The 25,461-nt window shown below is 37.9% G+C and overlaps 1 protein-coding gene across 4 annotated transcripts; it reads left to right on the forward strand.

Annotated features, from left to right (window-relative positions):
* Window positions 1-24,930, forward strand: Clxn (calaxin). 4 transcript variants are annotated; one of them, XM_034515666.2, is made up of 6 exons: window positions 1-173; window positions 5,685-5,843; window positions 12,780-12,884; window positions 17,780-17,931; window positions 18,292-18,396; window positions 21,635-24,930. In XM_034515666.2, exons 1-6 carry the CDS (start codon window positions 116-118, stop codon window positions 21,692-21,694), a joined length of 639 nt encoding a protein of 212 aa, XP_034371557.1. In that variant the 5' UTR covers window positions 1-115; the 3' UTR covers window positions 21,695-24,930. The 4 variants fall into 4 exon arrangements, with proteins under 4 accessions (XP_034371557.1, XP_076798610.1, XP_076798611.1 ...); XM_076942495.1 differs by lacking the exon at window positions 21,635-24,930 and adding an exon at window positions 20,347-20,481; XM_076942496.1 differs by lacking the exon at window positions 21,635-24,930 and adding an exon at window positions 20,347-20,481 and having other exon boundaries at window positions 1-164.
* The last annotated feature ends 531 nt before the right edge of the window (window positions 24,931-25,461 follow it).

Genomic DNA, 25,461 nt, shown 5'->3' on the forward strand with positions numbered 1-25,461 from the left:
AATGCGCAAATGCGCAGAGCCAAGCAGGCTGCCTCGGCCTGTGGCTCCGGATCTGGAGCGTCCTGACACTATGCTCCAGATGACACTCTAAGATCTAATTTTATTAACACCCATCATGAACCGAAAGAAGCTGCAGAAGTTGACGGACACCTTAACTAAAAATTGTAAGCATTGTAAGTAAGAACTGAATGCCAGAGGACCCATGACTTCTGGCTAATTCTCTTTCTAACCTGTCCCTACTTCCTGCTTCCACCAGTAATGGCCCCTCCACACTACCCCTTAAGAGAATTTGGAAGAGAAACCCTTTCTGTAATTCCAGCTCCTTCGGGGGCATCCTGTCCCAGTACCTTCAGAACTCAACAAGTTCCATAAAATCTCAAGCATCTAGTGTGTGTGCTTCCCTCACACAGGTTCACTGAATTCAAAGACCCTCTTTATTTGCTATTATGTTAGAAAAGTAATATGGTACGTGCCTGGGAGGCATGTGGCTTCACCTTTAGACAGGTTGAAAAGGAAGTCCTAGAAAAACACCAGAATCAAGAAAGTAGCAGAGTCTTAACCTACGTCCTGGCTCTTTTTAAAGCAAAAGAAGCTGTGAGGTCTAAGCTCTAAAGTTTGCTAAGAGATCCATAAAGAAAACAATCATCCACTCCTGGACACTTTTAAGAAAGAGTCTGGAAGTGTTACAGGCACTGTCTTATGTTGAGGCATTTTATTGAAAAGCAATAGCTCAGCAAATCTAAGATGGTAAGAAATCTGTTCCCAGTTTCAGATGCTCAATTTCCAATTCCTCGTCAAGTCCAAGATCATACAGATACAAACCAGATCATTGTACTCAGACTGAAAAATGGCTGTTCTTTAGCTGAGAAGCAGTGTGTGTATCACTGAGATGAGGGCAGAATTGTTTGATGTGTGACAATGAAAATGAATATTGGTCACAATGAAAATGGAGAGGTTGCATCTTCAAGCCATCTCTGTTGTATGAAGGTGTGGAAGTGAACTTCTAATGTAGCTCTAGAGGTTTGGGGCCTAACACCTTTATATCGTTAGTATCTGATATACTGTGTGAGAATTAATGTCATGGGGCCAGTCCCCTGACGGAAAACTGTGAAATATTGTTACACTGTGAACACCTTAAAATTCTCAGAAAATGGTAGTTTATTATTTAAGGTGTTTATTAATTTAATAAGAGATTATGTTCTTTTGTTGTTTTCCTGAAATGCTTTCATATCTGGGAAAATATCTATATTTCTAAAATGAGTAAAAATATTTCTAATGAATACTCACAACACATTAATAACTGGTACACACAATGTTTATTTGATTGAGTCTGCTTCATAAGTTCACAATTCTTTACTAACCGACAGTGACAACAATTCAAAAATAATGAGGTGAGGATGTTTTCCCTATTTCCAAGAGCCATACACTATCTCATACAAAATTCAATGCCAGGCTTGGAAAACCTCCAGTCGAATTATTGGTTAGGGGAGTACAAGAGATTCCCAAGACAATATGAGCTATGGCTGTTGCCTTTGTCTTCCAGAACTTGAAAGTGAGATTCTATTGCTGAAGAGACATGTAAGATACAGAAGTCACAGAACTTGAGCTGCAGCTGGCCTGGAAACCTCCCTGAGGCCGAGCTCGTATATCTTAAAGTGTTGTGCATGCTGCCAAGGGAGAGGAGCAATCAATAGCCCTATGCAGAGAAAAGCCTATGAGCCAGAAAAACAACTGGACTGACACAAGATCCACAATGGTGGCACTTTTATTTTGCGAGCAGCCACCAGCTGTTTAATTGGACTACGTAGGAGAGGCCTCATGTCTGGTACTATAAACCTAGCCAACTAATTATGGCTGGAAGGATCATGAACCCCAGAGGAGAACCTACAATTGCCATTTTCCTAAACCAGTATAATTTCTATATGTACTCTAAATAATTATTCTTGTAGTCACAAATAAGTGTAGTTCTCACTCTGCATCAAGTAAGTCTCTTTTTTCAATAGATAGAAACTATTTCAAAGATCCACAACATGTCATGATGCAAAAAAATAAGGGACCATGAGGTACCTAAGCCCAACTGATGTATATATGAAACACAGCCCTTATTTCTAAGACTCAGAGAAATATCACAGGGAGAAGAAAGCTTTAAGAGCCAGAAGACCAGGATAACATCCCTAGACATAACTAGGACAATGCAGCCATAAAATCTCAACAATATAATTTTGTAAACAAGATCAGTATAATGACAACATTGGTTGACTTGTCAGTGTGTACAGAGAAAATGGGTGCAACTCATAGTTAAAGTGCTATGGATATACAACAACTGTGTGTGTGTGTGTGTGTGTGTGTGTGTGTGTACACAACAATAAAAAAGGTCATGAATTTGGAAGGGATTGGCGATCATGAGATGGGAGGAGTTAATGGAGAGGAGGAAGAGACAGCAGTGACATAGACGCAGTGTTCACATATGAAGTAGTCAAAAGGTTTTAAAATCAGCGAGAAACTTTTTCTTATAAACGACTTTCAATCACAGTCATAAATTGAGCTAATGTCACTTAAGGGTCATTCCTGTTGAGATTGAAATGCAATGTTGCTGTTCCTTCCTCGGACACTAAAAGTTCTTAGCTTTGCTTAGTCATGCATGTGCATTTTTATATCATTAGATTTAGTATTTTAACAATTTTATATGTTTGGTTCTTGGCATTAAGTTCAGAAGTTTTCTCTTAACCATGATATTGTGGGTGGAGTCCAAGATGCCTGCTATTAGATATATTAAGCATTATATATTCAATGTTTTTCCCTACATATGTATACCTACTATAGTTTAAGTTATAAACGAGGCATATATGTATATGTCAAGGTAGTTACAAAGAATTAAATTAAAATCATTACAACAATATACTATAATAAAAGTAAGGTTTCTTTACTGTATCCATCAATCTTGCACTCTAATAGGTGAAGTGAAGCTTCACACAGGAGGGGACTCTGTGCATCACGGGTTATGTCACTATCATAATCAGCACTCTTAGAGCTTTAATCTTCCCCAAGTAAACCCTGTACCATCCAAACACTGACACCCCTTTCTACTGTCACAACTACTAGAATCCACCATTAGAGCAATAGACTCTGCCATTAAGTTGAGAAAAGTAGGTACATCATGTAAATGGAACCATATTTTCTTCTCTTGTTTAGACCCACTTTGGTCTATAAACATGCTTCTTTAGTTTACTGTATTTTAAAAGATATTAAAAAATAAACATTGGTAAAGGAAAACAGGATTTATTTACTTCTTGCATAAGTTGAGTGAGGGTGTCTAGCTTTCCTCCTTCTGTGCCTGTGGGCAGCTTCCAGTTTATAGAAAGCCGGGAGAGTAAGACACATGTAAGCATATCTACAGGACAGGGGAAAGGGGAACTAAGCCCAGTTGGTCTGTTGTTCCTGTTCTTTATGGACCCTGCTCTCTGTTACAGAGATATACCTTTATTCAGTTAAAGGAAAGAAAAAGAATGTCATCTGATGGACTTTGTTCTGGGCCTGATGGTTCTTTGTCCCTCAGTCCATCTCTGTGGTAGGTCCATATTTGTTCTAGGTCCATCTATCTCCATTATAGGTTTATCTCTGTGCTGAGTCCCATCACTGTGCTAGGTCCATCTTTCTGTTATGTCCATCTATCTCTGTGCTAGGTCCATCTGTCTCTATACTAAGTCCATCTCTGTGCTCAGCCTGTCTGTGCCAGGTCCATCTTTGTATTAAGTCCATCTCTGTGCTAGACCCATCTTTAACTCTTTCTCTTTCTGTTTTTTCTCTCTGTGTGTGCTAGGTTCATCTATGTTCTAGGTTTATCTCTGTACTAGGTCCATCTCTATGCTAGGTCTATCTATCTCTGTAAGAAGTCCATTTCTGTGCTAGGTCTATTTCTTTGTGCTAGGTCCACCACTATCCTAGGTCTATCTCTGTGCTAGGACTATCTCTGTGTTAGGTCCATTGCTGCTTGATCCATCTTTGTGTTAAATGTCAGGTATAATAGTATTATTGTTCAGTTGTGGTTTTTTCTTTTAAAAACAACTTCTGGCTTTGACTCCTGAATGCCTGTCATTTTGCAAGTGAAAAGCAGGTCTGATAGTGAAGACACAGGCAGAAGTACTTCCTTTTACATTATTTTTCCAATGCTGTGGTATTAGCATGAGGTCATGGTTATACTTTCCTTCTGTTTTTCTACTTAATGCCCATGCATCTTGTAACAACCCTTTAAAGCCAGGATTCAGCTGCTTGGCTACATAACATTTTGTTTAACCTCTCATCCACCACAGAACACTTAGGCTGCTCCTGTTGGCTCTTCTGAAGGATGTTATTGTGAACAATGGTGTCTAGTCATATGGTTGACTTGGTTCTCTCAGTTCTCTAGTCCTATGCTGAAGTAGATCACTGGATCACTGGATCATAATGATAGGGACTGACATGCTGTTTTCCATTATAACAGTTCATGTAAAAGTCTTAACCGTATTCTACTATTTACTTTTTCCACCTTTTCCAAAGTTTTAAGTTTTTCTCTTAAAATATGATTCTTAAAACCAGGAACCACCCTCAGTCTGCTGTAGCATGTATGATAGGGTGCAATTTCTCTATTTTCTCTTACACACAGGCTTTGTCTTTATGTATAAAAGCATACATATGTAAACTTTTTCCATCTCCCACTCATATTTCACATTTAAATTCACTTATATTCTTTTTGGTAAACTGTATTTTAAAATGTTTTATTTACTGTTTCTGCTGATGGTATTGGTAGGTTAGTAGTGCTAGTGCTGTATACGTGTGTGTGTGTGTGTGTGTGTGTGTGTGTGTGTGTGTGTGTGTGTGTGTGCGTGCAAGTGGTATCAAACTCAGGTCACAATACCTCCATGGCAAGACAAGCTCTTTTTTTTTCCACCAGTCTTCATGTATGTTCTTATTGCCAGTAAGTATTCATTCTCATACTCTCTCATTCCCTCTCTCTTATAATCTCTCTCTGTCTCTTTCATCTCTTTCTCTTCTGCTTTCTCTTTCATATGTGTGGGTATATGTCTTAAGTAAATAAAATCCTTTTACAAAAGTAAATTTCATTAGTTTCTTGTTAATGTTCATACAACTTGTAAGATATAATGCTGGTTTGTAGAACATGCTTAAAATTTCTGTATTAGAAAATAACTCTGCTTTCAAAACTCTGCCTTATAAATTCAGTGAAATGAAAAACATTACACAGATATTTAGTAGCCTCAATTTCCAGGGAAACTCTTGTTTATAGTTGTCATAAAAACCTCTGTCAAATGTTGGCTGTTGCTGACAATCTGAAACAACACTACTATGACTATCCCTCAGCCTGCACTGGAAAGTTTAGAATTTGGCAACAGAGTCATTTGGATCACATGGCTGATATCTTTTTTTTTTTATCCTAAATGCAATGGGCCTATATCTACTTAGCATTTAGGCCCAGCAGAAAGAGCTTACCTTGTTGGTGCATACTGTAATTTTGGCATCATCTTCCTTTAATTCTAAAGCTGTGACTCAGAATATAGGAGTCATGAAAATGGCAACCAACTATTAGGTATCTTTGCTTCTGAATACCCAAATGCAGTAATACAATATTTGGTAAAAACTTAAAATTTTAAAGTGTACTTTTGTTATGTGTCCATTTTGATCTTTTACAGTTAATAAATTTGAAGTGAAATGTCTTATAACACTTTTCTATAATTTGGTGGGAGACATACCAGAGAGGCCAGGGGTAGTCACTGGACTAGATCGCAATGTATTTCGGAACATCCTGCATGTGACATTTGGAATGACAGATGACATGATTATGGACAGAGGTAAGATAATGTACAATTCAAACTGCCTTACCCAACTGTAATTTATAAAGGTTTAAAGCTGGGCTTACTTATGGAAAGAATAATTTCCAACTTCATTTGAATATATATTAATCTTCCAAAATGTCTGGAGAAGGAAGTGGTCTCTTCCTTTTGTTGTTTAGAAAAAGACCAAGGTTGAATTGCATAGCTAAGTTCATACAATCATAAAAGCCCCATAGTGTTGCACTTCTATTTAAATTTTTTTTACATTCTTGCAAGTAGTTCACAACCAGTTAAGGCACACTTCTATGATGTAACAGAATCACTTGTCTTGAGAATAAAAACATTATTGCTTTTTTTTAACTTTTTAAATTTTTTATTGGATATTTTATTTACATTTCAGATGTATCCCTAACCCATACCCATCCCTGCTCAGGAACCCCCTATCCCATCCCCCCTTCTCCTGCTTCTATGAGGATATGCCCCCACCTACACCCCCACTCCCACCTTCCCACACTCGAATTCCCCCATACTCTGCATCTAGCCTTCATGAGACCAAAGGATCTCCTCTCCCACCTATGCCTGACAAGGCCATCCTCCCCTACATATACAGCTGGAGCCATGGGTCCCTCCCTATGTGCTCTCAGGCTGGTGGTTTAGACCCTGGGAGCTCTGGTTGGTTGGTATTGTTGCTCTCCTCATGGGGTCACAAACCCTTTCAGCTCCTACAGTCTTCTCTCTCACTCCTCCATTGGGAACCCCTTGATCAGTTCAAAGGTTAGCTGTGAGCATCTGCCTCTATATATGTCAGGCTCTGGCAGACCTCTAAGGAGACAGCTATATCAGGCTCCTGTCAGCATGCACTTCCTGAGATTCACATCAGTGTCTACCATTGGTGACTGCACATGAGATGGATACCCAGGTGGAATGGTCTCCAGAAGGGCCCTGCTTCAGTTTCTGTTCCACACTTTGTCTCCATATTTGCTCCCTTGAGTATTTTGTTCCTTTTTTTCTAAGAAGGACTGAAGCACCCATACTTGGTCTTCTGTCTTCATGAGCTTCAAGTGGTCTGCGAGTTGAATCTTGGGTATTTCAAGCTTCTGGGCTCATATCCACTTATAGTGAGTGAATACCATGTGTGTTCTTTTGTGATTGGGTCACCTCTGTCAGGATGATATTTTCTAGTTCCATCCATTTACCTAAGAATTTCTCGAATTCATTGTTTTTAATAGCTGAGAAATATTCCATTGTATAAATGTACCACATTTTTTTGTATCCATTCCTCTGTTGAAGGACATCTGGGTTCTTTCCAGCTTCTGGCTATTATAAATAAGGCTTCTATGAACATAGTGGAGCATATGTCCTTGTTATATGTTGGAGCATCTTCTGGGTATATGCCCAGCAGTGTCCTCAGATAATGTTATGTCCAATTTTCTGAGAAACCACCAGAATGATTTCCAGAGTGTTTGTACCATCTTGTAATACCAGCAACAATTGAGGAGTGTTCATCTTTATCCACATCCTCGCCAGCATCTACTAGCACCTGAGATTTTGATTCTAGCCATTCTGACTGGTGTGAGGTGGAATCTCAGGGTTGTGTTGATTTGCATTTCCCAGTTGACTAAGGATGTTGAACAATTGTTTAGGTGCTTCTTGTTTCCTCAGTTTCCTCAATTGAGAATTCTTTGTTTAGCTCACTTGGTTGTCTGGAGTCTAATTCCTTGAGTTCTTTGTATGTATTGGATATTGGCCCTCTATGAGATGTAGGATTGGTAAAGATCTTTTCCAAATCTGTTGGTTGCCATTTTGTCTTATTGACAGTGTCCTTTGCTTTACAGAAGCTTTGCAATTTTATGAGGTCCCATTTGTCAATTCTTGATCTTAGAGCATAAGCCATTGGTGTTCTGTTCAGGAACTTTTCCCCTGTGCCTAGGTATTCGAGGGTCTTCTCCACCTTCTCTTCTATTAGTTTCAGTGTATCTGGTTTTATGTGAAGTTTCTTTTACATTTGGACTTGAGCTTTGTACAAGGAGATAAGAATGGATCAATTTGCATTCTTCTACATGCTGACCTCCAGTTGAGCCAGCACCATTTGTTGAAAATGCTGTCCTTTTTCCTTTTTTTAGCTCCTTTGTCAAAAATCAAGTGACCATAGTTGTTTGGGTTTATTTCTGGGTCTTAAATTCTATTCCATTGATCTTCCTGCCTGTCTCTGTACCAATACCATGCAGTTTTTATCACTACTGCTCTGTAGTACAGTTTGAGGTCAGGGATGGTGATTTCCCCCAGAAGTTCTTTTATTGTTGAGAATAGTTATTGATATCCTGGGTTTTTGTTATTCCAAATGAATTTGAAAATTTCTCTTTCTATCTCTATGAAGAGTTGACTTGGAATTTTGATGGGGATTGCATTAAATCTGTAGATGGCTTTCGGCAAGATGGCCATTTTTACTATATTAATTCTGCCAACCAGGAGCATGGAGATCTTTCCATCTTCTTCGATTTCTTTCTTCAGAGACTTGAAGTTCTTCTTGTCATACAGATATTTCACTTGCTTGGTTAGATTCACACCAGGTATTTTATGTTATTTGTGACTATTGTAAATGGAGTCATGTCCCTAATTTTTTCTCAGCCTGTTTATCCTTTGAGTAGAGGAAGGCTACTAATTTGTTTGAGTTTATTTTATATCCAGCCATTTTGTTGTAGTTGTTTTTAAGGTTTAGGAGTTCTCTGGTGGAAGTTTTAGGGTCACTTAAGTATACTATCATATCATCCGCAAATAGTGAAATTTTTACTTCTTCCTTTCCTATTTGTATCCCTTTGACTTCCTTTTGTTGTCTAATTGCTCTGGCTAGGACTTCCAGTTCTATATTGAGTAGGTAGGGTGAGAGTGGGCAGCCTTGTCTAGTCCCTGATCTTAGTGGGATTGCTTCACGTTTCTCTCCATTTAGTTTGAGGTTGGCTACTGGTTTGATGTATATTGGTTTTACTATGTTTAGATATGGACCTTGAGTTCCTGATCCTTCCAAGACTTTTACCATGAAGGGATGTTGAATTTTGTCCAATGCTTTCTCGGCATCTAGTGAGATGATCATGTGTTTTTTTTTTTTTTCTTTGAGTTTATTTATATAGTGGATTACACTGATGGATTTCTGGATATTGAACCATCCCTGCATTCCTGAGATAAAGCCTACTTGATCATGATGGATGATTGTTTTGATGTGTTCTTGGACTCGGTTTGCAAGAATTTTATTGAGTATTTTTACATTGATATTCATAAGGGAGATTGTTCTGAAGTTCTCTTTCTTTGTTGGGTCTTTGTGAGGTTTAGGTGTGAGCATGATTTCAGCTTCATAGAATAAAATGGGTAGTTTTCCTTCTGCTTCTATTTTGTGGAATAGTTTGAAGAGAATTGGTATTAGGTCTTCCTTGAAGGTCTGATAGAATTCTGCACTAAAACCATTTGGTTCTGTGCTTTTTTTGGTGGGGAGACTTTTAATGATTGCTGATGTTTCTTTAGGGGTTATGGGACAGTTTAGATGGTTTATCTGATCCTGATTTAACTTTGGTACCTGGTATCTGTCAAGAAAGTTGTCCATTTCTCTCAGATTTTCCAGTTTTGTTGAGTATAGGCTTTTGTAGTAGGATCTGATGATTTTTGAAATTTCCTCAGTTTCTGTTGCTATGTCTCCCTTTTCAGTTCTGATTTTAGTAATTTGGATACTATCTCTGTGCCCTCTTGTTAGTCTGGCTAAGGGTTTATCTATCTTGTTGATTTTCTCAAAGAACCAGATCCTCCTGGTTTTGCTGGTTTGTATAGTCTTTCTGTTTTAACTTGGTTGATTTCAGCCCTGAGTTGAATTATTTCCTGCCGTCTACTCCTTTTGGGTGTATTTGCTTCTTTTTGTTCTAGAGCTTTCAGGTGTGCTGTCAAGTTGCTAGTGTATGCTCTCTCCAGTTTCTTTTAGTAGGCCCTTAGAGCTATGAGTTTTCTTCTTACTACTGCTTTCTTGGAGTCCCACAAGTTTTGGTATGATGTGTCCTCATTTTCATTAAATTCTAAAAAGTCTTTAATTTCTTTCTTTGTTTCTTCCTTGACCAAGCCGTCATTGAGTAGAGTGTTATTCAGTTTCTACTTGTATGTGGGCTTTCCATTGTGTTTGTCATTATTAAAGACCAGCTGTTGCCTGTGGTGATCTGATAGGGTGGGTGCAAGGGATTATTTCAATCTTTTTTGCATCTGTTGAGGCCTGTTTTGTGACCAATTATATGGTCTATTTTGAAGAAGGTACCATGAGGTGGTGAGAAAAGGTATAATTCTTTTGTTGTGGGATGAAATGTTCTATAGATATCAGTTAAATCCATTTGGTTCATAACTTCTGTTAATTTCATTGTGTCCCTATTTAGTTTCTATTTCCATGATCTGTATATTGCTGAGAGTAGGGTGTTGAAATCCCCCACTATTATTGTGTGAGGTACAATGTGTTCTTTGAGCTATAGTGAAGTTTCTTTTATGTATGTGGGAACCCTTTCATTTGCAGCATAGATGTTCAGAATTGAGAGTTCATCTTGGAAGGTTTTTCCTTTGATAAGTATGAAATGTCCTTCCTTATATTTTTTGATTACTTCTGGTTGAAAGTCGATTTTATTTGATATTAGAATGGCTACTCCAGCTTGTTACTTGGGACCATTTGCTTGGGAAATTGTTTTCCATCCTTTTACTCTGAGGTAGTGTCTGTCTTTTTCACAGAGGTGAATTTCCTGTATGCAGCAAAATTCTGGGTCCTATTTATGTATCCAGTTTGATAGTCTATGTCTTTTTATTAGAGAATCGAGTCCATTGATATTAAGAGATATTAAGGAAAAATAATTGTTGCTTCCTGTTATTTGTGTTATTTGAGGTGGAATTATGTTTGTGTAACTATCTTCTTTTGGGTTTGTTGGAGTATTATTTTCTTGTTTTTTCTATGTTGTAGTTTCCCTCCTTGTGTTGTAGTTTTCCATCAATTATCCTTTGAAGTGCTGTATTTGTGGGATGATATTGTATAAATTTGGTTTTGTCATGTAATATCTTGGTTTCTCTATCTATAGTGACTGAGAGTTTTACTGCCTATAGTAGTCTGGGCTGGCATTTGTGTTCTCTTAGGGTCTGGATGATATCAGTCCAGGATCTTCTGGCTTTTATAGACTCTGTTGAGAATTCTGGTGTAATTCTTATAGGTCTGCCTTTATATGTTACTTTACCTTTTTCCCTTACTGCTTTTAGCATTTTTTCTTTGTTTTGTACATTTGATGTTTTGATTATAATGTGACAGGAGGTATTTCATTTCTGGTCTAGTCTATTTGGAGTTCTGTAGGCTTCTTGTATATTCATGGACATCTCTTTCTTTAGGTTAAGGAAGTTTTCCTCTAAAATTTTGTTGAAGATATTTACTGGCCCTTTAAGCTGAGAATCTTCACTCTCTCATCTATACCTATTATCCTTAGGTTTGGTCTTCTTATTGTGTCCTGTATATATTGGATGTTTTAGGTTAGGAGCTTTTTGCATTTTGCATTTTCTTTGACAGTTGTGTCAATATTTTCCATGGTATCTTCTGCACATGAGATTCTCTCTTTTATCTCTTGTATTCTGTTGGTGATGCTCTCATCAGTGACTCCTGATCTCTCTCCTAGGTTTTGTATCTCCAGGGTTGTATCCCTTTGAGATTTCTTTATTGTTTCTACTTTCATTTTTAGATCCTGGATGGTTTTGTTTAATTTCTTCACCTGTTTGGTTGTGTTTTCTTGAAATTCCTTAAGGGATTTTTGTGTTTCCTCTTTAAGGGCTTCTATCAGTTTACCTGTGTTAAACTGTACTTCTTTAAGGGAGTTATTTATGTCCTTCTTAAAGTCTTCTGTCATCATCATGACAAGATATTTTAATTCTGAATCCTGCTTTTATGGTGTGATGGGGTGCCCAGGGATTACTATAGTGGAAGAACTGGGTTCTGATGATGCCAAGTAACTGGTTTCTGTTGTTTATGTTCTTAAGCTTGCCTTTCGCCACCCGGTTAACTCTAGTGCTACCTCCACTCACTGTCTCTGACTGGAGCCTGTCTTTCTAGTTATCTTGCTTGTGTCAGAACTCCTCAGGATCCAGATGTCTCTGTGATCCTGTGATCCTGTGATCACGTGATCCTGAACTCCTGGGTGGAAGAACTCCTGGGACTTAGGCCACCTCTGGGATCCTGATATCCTGCTGCTCCAAGTGCAATGGTCCCTCTAGGATGGCTCAGGATATGGTGTCTTCACAAGAGCTGACAAGCTAGGTGTTCGCTACTCTGAGTGTAGTGGCTCCTCTAGAATGGCTCAGGATACAGTGTCTTCACAGGAGCAGACCAGCTAGGTGTGTAAGCCAGCCAAAAGGACCAAGAGAGGGGTGGAAGAGAAGTGGTATTCCACAGGGGCAGGGTTTGGGTGGCTGATGGGTTCTGATTGCCCCATGCTTCCAGTTCTAGCTCTGGGTCATAGGGTAGTGGGAGAGGGTTCTTACCCATTTCTCTGGGTGCAGTGGTTTCTTTAGAATGTCTCAGGATATGGTGTCTTCAGGAGAGCAGACCAGCTAGCAACATTTTTGCTTTTGATTAAGAAACTTTAATATCTAATAACTAACATTATTATTATTATTATTATTATTATTATTATTAATTTCTTCACCCATATTTTATATATTAAGAACATTATTCAGTTCTACAACATATGAAGAGAAAATAAAAATATAATTAAAAGATTTTTTGTGTAATAAGTTTAATATGTAATTAAAAGACTATGTGTCTCAGTTTCTCTTGTTAAAGGAAGGCATGGGACCTTGGTCTTAAAATAACTGTGAAAACCATAGTGATGTGAGACTTGATATATTATGGAGTTTTAAAATCCAACACAAATTACACTGTGGTTTTTTTGGTTTTTGTTTTTTTAGTATTTCGAGGCTTTGATAAAGACAATGATGGCTGTATAAGTGTATCAGAGTGGGTTCATGGATTATCACTGTTTCTTCGAGGGACTTTAGATGAAAAAATGAAATGTAAGCCTGCAGATGACCTACTAGCTCATGAATTATGATAAATATACTAAAAGCTTTTAAATGACTGTTTTCCAAACCACCAATAAAGAGGTTTTGATTGGTTGGTTGGTTGGTTGGTTGGTTGGTTGGTTGGTTGGTGAATTCTTTCTATGGGGCAAATTTAAGTTAATAAAGGGTGGGAGTGTATTAATTAAAAGAGAAATCAAGCCACTTAAGGAGTGAATGGCATGAAAAAAGCACCATGAACTGTGATCTTACATTCTAATGATGCTCCAGTACATTCAGCTACTACTAAATAGCTCATGGCACCTGACAGCAAGCATTAAACCAGAAAACATAATCAATACTTCCTGGTTCTTAAATAATTCTCAATTAATAGAGTTATACTTCATTTAATAAAATTAATGTAAATATACAATTGTTTTTTCTGTGTTTCCAGTAAGTAATGCTTAGGTTAGTGCTCCTAGGTGTATCTTTTCAAAAGAAATGTGTAGTCAGGGACAAGAATATTTCCCTACTGTACACTAACATTCCCCTGAAATTCAACTAGTATTATAGCCAGATAATGCAGGAATAAGATATGTTTTTGCACTAAATACTTTGTCAGAGAAACTGCTACCTTAGTGATAATCTCATACACACACACACACACACACGTTCCATGTAGCTTTTGCTACCCTGCCTAAGCTCTGGGAAAAGACTGCACTACCAATCCCTGCCCAGAGAATATTAGATCCTTGAGCATAGGCATACACAGTTGCTCAATTTTAACTTGCCTTCTTGGCTCTATTGCTGAGCACCTCAAATCTACCTCGGCTACCATGCCCTTCTCTGTACTCCCAGCTCAATGGTGTAAATCCACACTCAGCTTCAGTTGCTCTGCCTCCTTCAGTCCAAGATCAACATTCCCAGCCTTCTACCTATAGAAGCAGCCTATGGCTGCTCCACCAGTGATCTCATATAGCTAGTTGGCTTTTCTATCTCTGAAGCATGTCAAACCTCCTTTCCTCTCTACCTGAGTCTCCTACCTGCCCTGTGGGGACCCTGAAGTCCTGCCTATTCTGCCCATCAATTGGATTGGCTGCCAGCATCTTTATTGATTGTTCAAGAACCAGTTGAAGAAAAGGACCTTAGCAAAAGCCAGTCTCACCTTTTCTGCCTAATAAAATAAAATAAAATGTTCTTCTTCCAGACATAAACTAAACAAAACCATAACAATCATGTAAATTACTAAGTATGATATATAACTAACATCTAATCCATCATATTTGTCCATTAAAGTACTCGATTCTATCACTGGATTGTTTAGGTTTTAGCCTGTAACGTCATCTGTAAAGCATGTCTTCTACTTTATAACCTCTCTCTCAATGTTAAACAACTTGAGTTGGATTATGAGACAATAACTAGTTTTCAACCCCTCAGTAATCTGAGAATGACTTAAGTATTACCTGGGTATATAGGAAGCACCAAACACAGTTCCTAAACTTAAACAATTGTAGAGACAGCTGATTATCTGGAGAGCCCCCTCATTTCTTATAATGTTGAGCATCTGTCTTCAGCCTTTTGGCCCAGGATTGTCTGTCTGACCTTTGAAAAGGAGGTTTATGAAGGACTGTTTACCCTTCTTAGCAGAGCTATCATTTGAGCTATCAATTCTGCATAATGTGTCCTTTTCCCAGAAATTATTTTGTCTACAGATGAAATAGGCAATTTCTGCTCTGTGGTTACCTTGCCATGATAAGCCACCTCTCCTGGAGATAAAGTTTCACAATTTCTTTTTTGAACAAAGACGAGGGTACTGTCAGGAGCAGATATGTCTCTAGTCAAATGATCTAATAATGATGAATTGATTAGATGTCAGATTCTGTAGACTTCTGATTTTTTGAAGACTATCTCTCTATAAAATGTATATCTGAACTTTTCAATCTTGACTACTCTCAGCTATTTCCAATTGAATAATATTGAAAACATATTATAATTAAATCAGAATTTAACATAACCATGAGTTTGGTATCTGGCCAATAACTTGTGTTGCTTAATCATCTAAAAACACTTTGTAATATCCATTATTGGAAGGACTGGGTCTAAGCTTTGTATTCTTAAATGAGTGGCATAGGCACAATGTCTATCTAAGAGTAACTATATTAATCTCAAATTTTGTATCAATATAAGAAATTCACATCAATGAAAACCTTAAATATGTATCAATGTAAATTTTGTTCCAATATAAGAAATTATAACTTCAAATTTTAAAGATCAATTATAAAGATTTCTACCAATTAAGATTATGGCTACACAGTGTTTTGTTTAAGGATAAAATTTAGTAATCTATCCCATCTATTTCCCCCCTGTTCAAAATTATGACAATTTATCTATAATTTGTAAAGTAACCATTACCAGACACCCAAACCCAGGGAATTGGGCTGATAATTCTCCATAACTTCTTCCTGCTGAATAGGGACTACAAAAAAAAAATCTTTAAAGGGGTGAGGAGGGGTAGAAAAATTAGAAAATTTGGTTAGACTTAAGAAAGCTAGCTTTAGCATGTTATCCAGTCTCTGAATATTTGGAAGATTCAGAACTTGACTAAAGTTCTGACCAGATCAATCAGGAAGGTTAGATGAAGCTACATGATCTGGAATCATTGGCAATCTCCAAAGCTATTTATTTATTTATTTATTTATTTATTTATTTATTTAGGTGGCCAAGCAAGTCAGTTTAGCATCTTTGAGGATGAATCATGCCAAAGTTGTACATTTTGTAATATATGAATCTTACAAACAAAATTTTAGTACAATTAATATTGTGGGTTGTGTAGTGTGCACAGGTCAGTTAAGGATGAAATTATGCTTGTTTGAATAGGTAAAAGGCAGCTGTGTTTTTTATGAGTTAATTTTATCAATAACTAATTGTAATAAGTCTTCATCCATACCATGTATAAGATGGCAGAAAGAATCTTTACCTGTCCTGTTTGCTTCTCTTCAATTTTTCTAGTTCTTCAGGGGGTCTTCCCTTGTCATATCTGATCCGTATCACCCTGGAAGGAGTACAGAGCCTAGTATCCTTTCCCATCAACACAAATGAGGAGACATTCTTCCAAAATCACAACTCCTTGGTCTAGTAACAGGAAATCATTAAATGTTTAGCTTGATCTCTCTGCCAGAGGAATTTTAATATAACTACCAAACTCATAACCATACTCAGTTGATAAATAAAACAATTCAAAGCAAACAAGGCAATCTAAACAGTTGTTAACTGATGCAACAGTGTTTCTGCAGTTTCCTGCCCTGACCTGGCTGAGCTTAAGGCCTAAATTACCTAATATCTTTGTCTATTTACTATATGAGGCTCTCTATATAATTCTCAAGGCCTAAATTTCTACTATCTGAAGTAGACTAGGCAACCTACTCCCTGCCTTTGATCTAATAATTTAAGATTGAATGCCACAACATTTTATTATCTATGTCTACTTACTGTATAAGCCTATTTCTAGGCTCTATTTTTGTCCTAGCAGGCAAAGAAATCCCAGAAATTCCATGAGTAGACCAAGTCCAAAGATCCGAAGAAACTGACCTGGCAAGACTTTTTCAAATATTTTTTAAAGCATTTTTTTTTCATGCAATCTTTCTAACTTCTCTTCTATGGAGCTCAATATTTTCAAAGAGCTCTACCAACTGGCTCTTTGCCTCTCATCTTAAGCTCTTCCATTAGTTGCAAACCACAGGAAGAGGTGCTCACGTGGCTTGGTCAAAATCTGTATTCCCTTCTATCCTTAAAAACAATTAAATCAAATTTCTAAAATCTGTCTTTGATTACCTGGTTGTAGGAAGCAGGCAGCTTTAGAATATATTTCTCTGCCTCTCATATTAAGATCTTTGTAACAGTTCTGAACTACAGGAAGGAATTCCCACATGGCTCTGGCAAAAATCTGTATTTTCTTTTATTCTTAAAAACAATTAAATCAAAATTTTAAAATTTTGTCCTTTAATTATCTGCTTGTAGGAATCAGGCAGTTTTTACTGTCCTTTAATTATTTGCTTATAGAAATCAGGCAGTTTTTACTGTCTGGCTTTCTGCCTCAGAGCAGTCATCCTGTCTCTTTGCACAGCAAGGAATCCCAGCATCTCTGAGCTGAGGCTCTCCCTGTGTTCTTTTGTTCCAATTTTGTGTGCATTGGAATCATGTGACTCTCTCTGATCTGCTTGCTGAGAAACCAATGCTCCCTTCTTAGACTCACTGTGTGGTCATAATCCATCGGAGAATTCCTAAATTAATAGTGGATTCTAAACTTCCATGTTGCATGCTATCTTTCGGGTGTACATTTTGCTACCCTGCGTAAGCTCTGGAAACATGCTGTGCTACTAGCATCCACCCAGAGAATATTGACTCCTTGGATAAAAAACACAGACCCACACAGTTGCTCAATTTCAACTTGCCTTCCTGCTCAGTGGTTCCAATCTACCACAACTAGCATATCCTTCCCAGTGCTCCCAGTTCAGCACGATAAATCTGCATTCAGCTTCAGTTGCTCATCCACCGTCAATCTTAGTTCAACATCCCTAGCCTTCCTCCGGTAGAAGCGGCCTCTGGCCACTGTGCTCAAGATGTCACATGAATGGTTGGCTTTTCTCCTTCTGAAGCATGGCAAAACTCTTTTCCTCTTTCCCTGTGTGTCCTAACTAGCCTGTGAAGATCCAGAAGTCCTGCCTATTCTGCCCAGTAATTAGCCATTAGCATCTTTATTGATGGATTAAGAACCAATTGGAGAACAGGACTTTAGCATCAGAACCACCCTTACACACACACACACACACAATTTTATATATATATATATATATATATATATATATATATATATATATATATGTATATATAATTATATAAATTTTCTTTAGATTGCTTTGAAGTATTTGATCTGAATGGTGATGGCTTCATTTCAAAGGAGGAGATGTTCCACATGTTGAAGAACAGCCTTCTCAAACAACCCTCTGAGGAGGACCCTGATGAAGGGATTAAAGATTTGGTTGAAATTACACTTAAGAAAATGGTAAGTATGGATAGAGGTTTAATATTGAAACTTATAGGGAATCTATGGGAGAGAAATAATTACTAATTGAGTTACAGTGATTTTCAGTATTCTGTTTAGTTAAATAAAAGTTAAAATTTTTTGTTACTAAAATATTTTCTTTGAGCTGCAGGTGTGGCTGTGACAGAACACTTGCCTACCACGTCAGAGGCTCTCAATTTCATGCTACTAACACACACACACACACACACACTATAAAAGTTATTTTTCAACTTTCCAACCTAATCTCTCATTCTCTTACTAACACCTGCCCATGAAAAAGAGTGTGCATTTGAAGCAAGAATGCCATGTGCTGACTGACCCAGGTTGTGCACCTCACAGGACCATGACCATGATGGGAAGCTGTCTTTTGCAGACTATGAGAAGGCCGTGAGAGAAGAGACTCTTCTGCTGGAAGCCTTTGGGCCATGCCTGCCTGATCCAAAGGTAACAATATTCCTTTTGTTGAACCAAAACCTAATTGGAATTGAACCAAAACCTATTTGGAATAGCCAACTTAGGACATACCAGCTTTTGGTATGGTAGTCAGAAAAATATAAGTATAGAAGGCCCCAACAGAAGGGACAGCTTCTCTCAGGGATAGCTTCTGTTACATTCCACTGCTTATTTTTTTTTTTCATTCCTTAATGGATTAATCTACATTGAAAAAAATTCATGAGGCTCAATTGCCAGAAGCCCAGAGGAAAGGCTCAGTGGCTGCACTGGACGGCAAAAATCAACATGAAAAATCAGCGCACAACATTGTGCTAAGTATATTATTGTAATAGTGTACATTAAATGACTTACATGGTCACTGTGACAGGCAATGATACAAGATCATATTGCCCAGTTTATAAATGAAAAATCAAACAGGAGGTGTACACATTTTATCAAAACTATCTTAACTAATTAGTGGAGTGCCAAGGTGGGTGAGCTGGTGCCATTGCCCATGGAGAGCTGTGTAGAATGTGATGGTGGGCAGGAAAAAGAACATCCATACCATCCAAACCACAGGAAGACAGAAAGGCTTAGCCATGGAACCAGGTCAACGATAAAATACAATGGGGAATTCATCCATGCAAAAGAAGTGATGTTTGTACAAAAGAAAGAAAGGGAAGAATGGAAGGATGAAAGGATTGGGGAGAGAGAGAGAGCAGGAAGTGTTTTACAAAAGAGCCTGGTTTATAATTAGCTAAACATAAGGTAGTAGGTGCCTAGAAAGACTATGTCCTGCACAGCTTGGGATGGTCTGGAAAGTGATAAGGATGTGGATGGATTTAATCAAGCAAGTCAGTAATGCAAATTATGAGTATCCCCATCCCCTGACCTCTAGTTTGTATTTCCAGCTACCAACTCAAGTATCTATTCAGATATTTTCTAAAAGTTTCTGGTTTCTCCTAAATGTGCATCTCTCCTCTCTCCTGTGTTGTTAAATGGTGGTCTGTTTCCAGCAACTTCAGTAACCTGAGAGCCATGTTTGGTTTCTCCTGGCACTCTTAGCTACTCCTTCAGCATTTAGCCTTAAATATGGCCCATGCCAGTTGCTACTATCATTGTCCTGTATAAATACCTAACTGTTACTCCCACTGTCTTCTCCCTACTGCCTTTCCACTGTAACATCCTCTATATTTGAAAATGTGGATTGCATCATGCCCCATCTTTTTCCACACTCTCCAGTGAAATCTCCATATGTAGCATCTGTATCCTGTCTTTACAGAAACATGACTCTGTTTCCACATTCTCTCAGGCATTGCAGTAGAGGCAGTCAACTCTATGATCTCCACTTTCTGCTGTGTCCTTCCCATCTCTTCCCCAACCCTTCACATCCCCGATTCCCTAAGTCACCCAGTGTCAGTGGACTTATTGCATTGTTCAGACAGCCTTTGCTTTTCCTTATCTTTCGTCTGTGTCCAAACTTGCTTTTTGTACTATTTATTTCACCATATTTATTTGTATGTGTATTGTCTCATCCCATGAGTTTGAATTTCATTATGTCAGGAAAGAAATTCATTTTTTCTCAGTTTTTTTCACAATTTATGTATTGAGTTCACAGAATAGATGCCTGGAAAAACATGGATACATGAATGGAGATGTAGATGAAAGGATGGTGAAATGAATGAATGATCTCAGAAGTTCCTGGAAGAAAGCTCTGGGTCTGTCCTTGCCCATTCAGGAACTGCTTAGTCATTCTTTCATGCCTTCTCAACATTCTTAAATTGTTCCTTCCTTACTAAAACCTCCATGTTTGAATTCTAAAGGCTTTAAAAGTTTTTCCATCTTAAAAACCAAACAAGGAGCTAGAGAAATGGCTCAGCAGTTCAGACCATATTCTTCTTCTCTTATAGATTACTCCAGTTGGGTTCCCATACCCACACCTTCCTCTCATTCTGTTTCCAGGGAAATTTGATGCCTCTGACCTTTACTGGCACCCACACTCATGTGCATGTACCTCAAACAGAAACACTTAACACACAACATTTTTAAATTTTTTAAAATGCAAATGGAAAGGACAGGATAAAAGGAAGACAGAGAGGGAAGGTATGTATTCACATGAGTTTCATAGTCACTTCTACTTGTACAGTTACATGTCTTAAGAAAAATGTCCAATGTAAGACCAATACTATCATGTGTTACTCCTCATCTTCTAGAATCTTGTTGTTGAGATTATCCTGTTTCTTGCCACATCCAGTTGATGAATTTCATCAATGTCTTTAGGTGTTTGGATGTGCCTGAGTTCCTGGAAGTCCAGAGTTCAGTATTGCTCCCCACTGAAGCCTCATACCCAGACTATACCCCATGTTCCTGGCCTCTGTTAGGTTGGAGTCCACTGAAAAGCAATTTGAGAGTCAAAAACACACAAAGAAGATACCAGTACTCACTGTGTTAGTCAGAGCAGAGGTTCTCAATCTGTGGGTTTAACCCATTGTGGGTCAAACAGCTCTTCCACAGGGGTCACCTAAGACCATCAGAAAACACAGATATTTACATTATGGTTAAGAACAGTAGCAAAAGTACAGTTATGACAGAGTAAAAAATTAAGCTTATGGTTGGAGGTTACTATAACATAAGGGACTATATTATTAAAGGGTCCCAGCATCAGAAATATTGAAAATCACTCAAGAGAAACAGAACTCACAAAATGAAAAAAAATGTGTGTGTGTGTGTGTGTGTGTGTGTGTGTGTATTTGAGATTTTTGGTAGTGGCCTACTGCCTGTGATTTAACTATTCTAATAGTGATTGTTCCCTCATGGAAAAGTCCAAGAATCCAGTAGTTGTTTAGTTCACAATCCTGGATATCTCATCTGGTCTTCAGTATTTGTTAGGTTCACAAAGAAGTAGACTCCAATTCCTGAGAAGGAATCCACTGGCCAGGGAGAGTGAGGGCAAGCAAGCCAAAAAACAAAAAAATCAGCTTTCTTTCATGCACTTTATGTAGGCTGCCTTCAGAAAGTGTGGCCTAGATTTCAGCTAGGTTTTTCCTACCTCAAATGATCCAATCAAGAAAAATTACTCAGTAGCATGGGTTTTGGTTAATTCCAGATATAATCAAGTTAATAACAAAGTGTAGCCTCCATACCCACCTTCCTTGTGACCCTGTCTCTACAGACACAGAAGGATACAATGTTTTGTTTTGTTCCGCCTCTTTTTTAAGTTTATGCTAAGTTCAGCACCTTTATCTTACAGAGTCAGATGGAATTTGAAGCCCAAGCATTCAAAGATCCACATGAATTTAATGATATCTGAATTCCTAAATGTATTGTTGTGAGTAAGTACAAAAGGAGCCATATTAATGTCATCTGTTCTTCTCAGCTCAGAAGATGCCGTGGTGAGATTCAATTCCCTTGTATGTATTTTAGTTCAGGACATCTTCAGAGATGCTGTGTTTGGCAAGAGAGGTTGACATTGTTAAAGCTACTTCACCACATGGACTCTGTTAAGACACATACCTGTCATAAATCTCCAGATTAATTAAAGCAGTGAACAAATTATATAGTCATCACTTATGGATACAATCTATATGTCAGAAAGAGTTTGATTATACATTGAAATATTGTTGCAACTCCAGAGTTTCCTTCATAGCAATGGGTGATGAAGAAATAAGAACATGCCAGGTACTGGGAACTACACAGCAAGATGAAGGACCCATGGAGACTATTTAATATGCTTTCTTCTGTTATGTGACACATTGCTTTAACAAGCTCATCAACATTGGAAGGTGCAGATTTGTCACGCACACTTTCATAGCCACCATAGCAGCTAGCCTTCTGCATGTAATTGGCCCTCAATAAATATTTCAGATTAGATTTAAAGACAGAAAATTGCCACACAATTACCCTCTGTCAATGAGCAAATAGAAGTCTTCTCCATTTCATGAATCCAGCTTTTAGTTAATCTCTGGAGACATGTCTGACCTGTGTATTGCAGTCTGATGCCAAGGCCCTCTCTGCTCTGGCTTCTAGTGTCATACCTCTCTCACTTTGCTATCATGCATTCCCCATATGTAATATCATGTCATGGCTCCATACTGTCTGATGTCCATTATAAAACCTATTATCAGGGATCATGTCACATTGTATAATAATGGTGCTGGCCAGTTATGGCAACACAAAAACTCCATCAGGTACTGTGGGCATCATATGGCAATGAAAGGGCACCCTTCTCCACATGAGGTTCTGTGAGCTCTCTTTTACCTCAATACACACAGGAAAGCAATTGAGAAGGTTAACTATGTGGTACCTTCACCTGATGTGTACAAGCTCTAGAGAATACATGAAAAAGCAAATCTCCTTCCTTGTTATATATGCATTATTATGTTTGTGCAAAGTTTATATTGTGTACAACAATTGGCTGCTATTAATACCTGGAACAAGAAATTCTATAAAATAAACTGATTATACATATATAAGGCACTTTTAATGAGTAGCTATGGCAGTTATAAATAATAAAACACAATATTCTCTATATTTCTAGCTTCATTGGGAACTATCAACCAAAATGGTGTGTAATTAAGGCAAACCCAATGTTTATATGTGTATATGACTAAATAATTATTACTTAAAAGTCAAGTAACATATCTGTCAACACATATCTGTCCGGCTTAAACATAGTCTGCTTTCATAGTAAGTTTCAAGTGCATTGCCTGTATCTTCTGTTGAATAACTGAAACCTAGTACATCTTGACTAACACACCCTTCATTCTGCTTAATGGTGGTCATAGCCACATCCCACCCTACTTTGTGCTGCTGTGAGATTTTTAGCTTTAAATTCACATAGAAGAATGAGATTTTGTAGTACTTACTATCTTCTGTGTGAGGCATTTTTTGCTTTCACAATGTTCAGCTTATCAATAGTGTCACAAACAATATAAAATCCCATTTTAAAGGGTAACTGATATCCCCCAGTAAATGTATATAAAATGCATAAATGTAGGTCACGATCACCTTGTCTTTTTCTGTTTGTCTAATGGCAGACAGGCTATTTCTGCATCATGCTTGTTTACCTTTGTCATGTGAATGCTATGAAACGAACACAAGAGTCTGGTGTCCCTCTGTGTTTAATTTCATCTGGTACCTCTCCTTCCACATTGTTTCACTCTTTCCCATAATGATGTCCTCATGCACATTTCCACTAATGCTATGAGGTTTTTTTCCCCCCATAAACTGCCAGCATGTGTTACTTTTCTTTGTCTTTTTTAACACTAGTCACTAAAATTGGGGAAATGACACCAAATTGTGGTTTGGACCTGTACTTTCTTAGAATATGGCAACACTGAACACTTTTTTTCTTCCTCCTCTTGACTTTATTTCATTTTTCTTACTCACTTTACATCCCACTTACCTTTTTCTAAAGTGTTGGTCATTTGTATATATTTACAAAACACAAAGTTGGGCCATTTGCCCAGTTTGCATCACATCTTCTGGTGTAATTGTAGTTCATTGAAAAAAATTCAGAAGCTAAAACTAAAAAGCTAAAATACTATAAAGTATTGGTTAATATTTTGGTGAGTCCTTTCAGTTTTTAGAGGCATATTTATTCTTGCTTTACCACATGTGCAGGTTCGCATGCAATTGCATTGAAACTACATTTCTTCCAGATGCTGCCTTGAGAACACTTTTTAGGTTGGCTAGTGTTTGTCCACATCCCAGCTTGTCTCACCTTCTATGTGTCAGTGCCATTGTCAGCATCAGGACACTGATCACTGTATACATTAAATTTATTCTAGTGTTTGCAATTATAATAACTAATGGTGAGCACCCAGGAAGCCTATCTCACATGCCTCACCATTGACTCTCTTGGTATCAGTTTGAAAATTAAATTGTTGTGAGGTTGTGTATGGTCCTGCAGTTCTCACAAAGCTGGTTCTGGTCTATGAGAACACCAGTCTCATCACCAATTAGGGCAGTTTCTTCAAAATCATGGATGATTTGTACCATTTGTTTTATCAATATAGTTGTTCTCTGAATGTCCTAGTTTGCTTTCTATTGCTATGACAAAGACCATGACCAAAATCAATTTGGAGAAGAAGGGGTTTATTTTATATTACACTTCCAGATAACTATCCATCACTGAAGGGAGTCAGGGCAAGAAGTCAAGGAGGGAAGGATTCTGGAGGCAAGAACAGAAGCAGAAGCCATGGAGGAATGCTGATTACTGGGTTGGTTCTAATGGCTTTCTCAGCCTGCTTTGTTTTTTCATCCTGAATCACCTCCCAGGGTTAGCACTGCCCACAGTGGGCTCCACTCTCCCCCATAGTTATTAATAAAAACATGTTCCATAGATTTCCCTGAATCCCCATCTAATGGAAGCATTTTCCTAATCCTAGTTCCCTTCACCCAGATGAAACTAGTTTCTGTCAAGTATACCAAAACTTAAACAGCATACTGCATCTAAATTTCTATATTGTGTTCTATGTGAATATCCCTCCTCATATAATTGTATTTAAATCCCCAAAATATGAATAAAAACTTAAGTAAAGTCAATGCATGTTCAGTTGATGCTGGCACACAACTCAAACTGCACGTATGCCTTGTCCATTAGCTTCCTAACATGCACAGAAGCACACCCTGTTTGCACACATCACCATGTGAACAAAACCTTTTCTTCTGTTACTATGTCAAAGTTTTTGGATTCTTTTAATTTTGTTGTTATGGCAACTCCAGTGGTTTCAACAAACATCTCCTTACTTGATGCCAGACATATTTAAGCACACAGAGTTCTTTGTAGGACCATCTTTCTCCCTCTGGCCTACCCAGAGCCATTATCCTTTGCTGCTCAGCTTGGCTTGACATACTACTAAGGCATAGCCAGCATGCAGGCCAGTCCCCTATCTGCCCTGGGATGACTGAGCTGGGATAATGAAAAGCACTTACAACAGGCCAGGATGGGTTATCATTCTTTTCATGGACACCTTACAGTTTTGCTTTTCCTTTTCTGCATTGTTCAATAGAACCAGCAGAAACTACCCTGGGCCACTGATGTATAAATACACACGACTCCATAAGCAGCATGGA

Source organism: Arvicanthis niloticus, chromosome 12 (assembly GCF_011762505.2).
Source record: "Arvicanthis niloticus isolate mArvNil1 chromosome 12, mArvNil1.pat.X, whole genome shotgun sequence".
NCBI lineage: Eukaryota > Metazoa > Chordata > Mammalia > Rodentia > Muridae > Arvicanthis > Arvicanthis niloticus.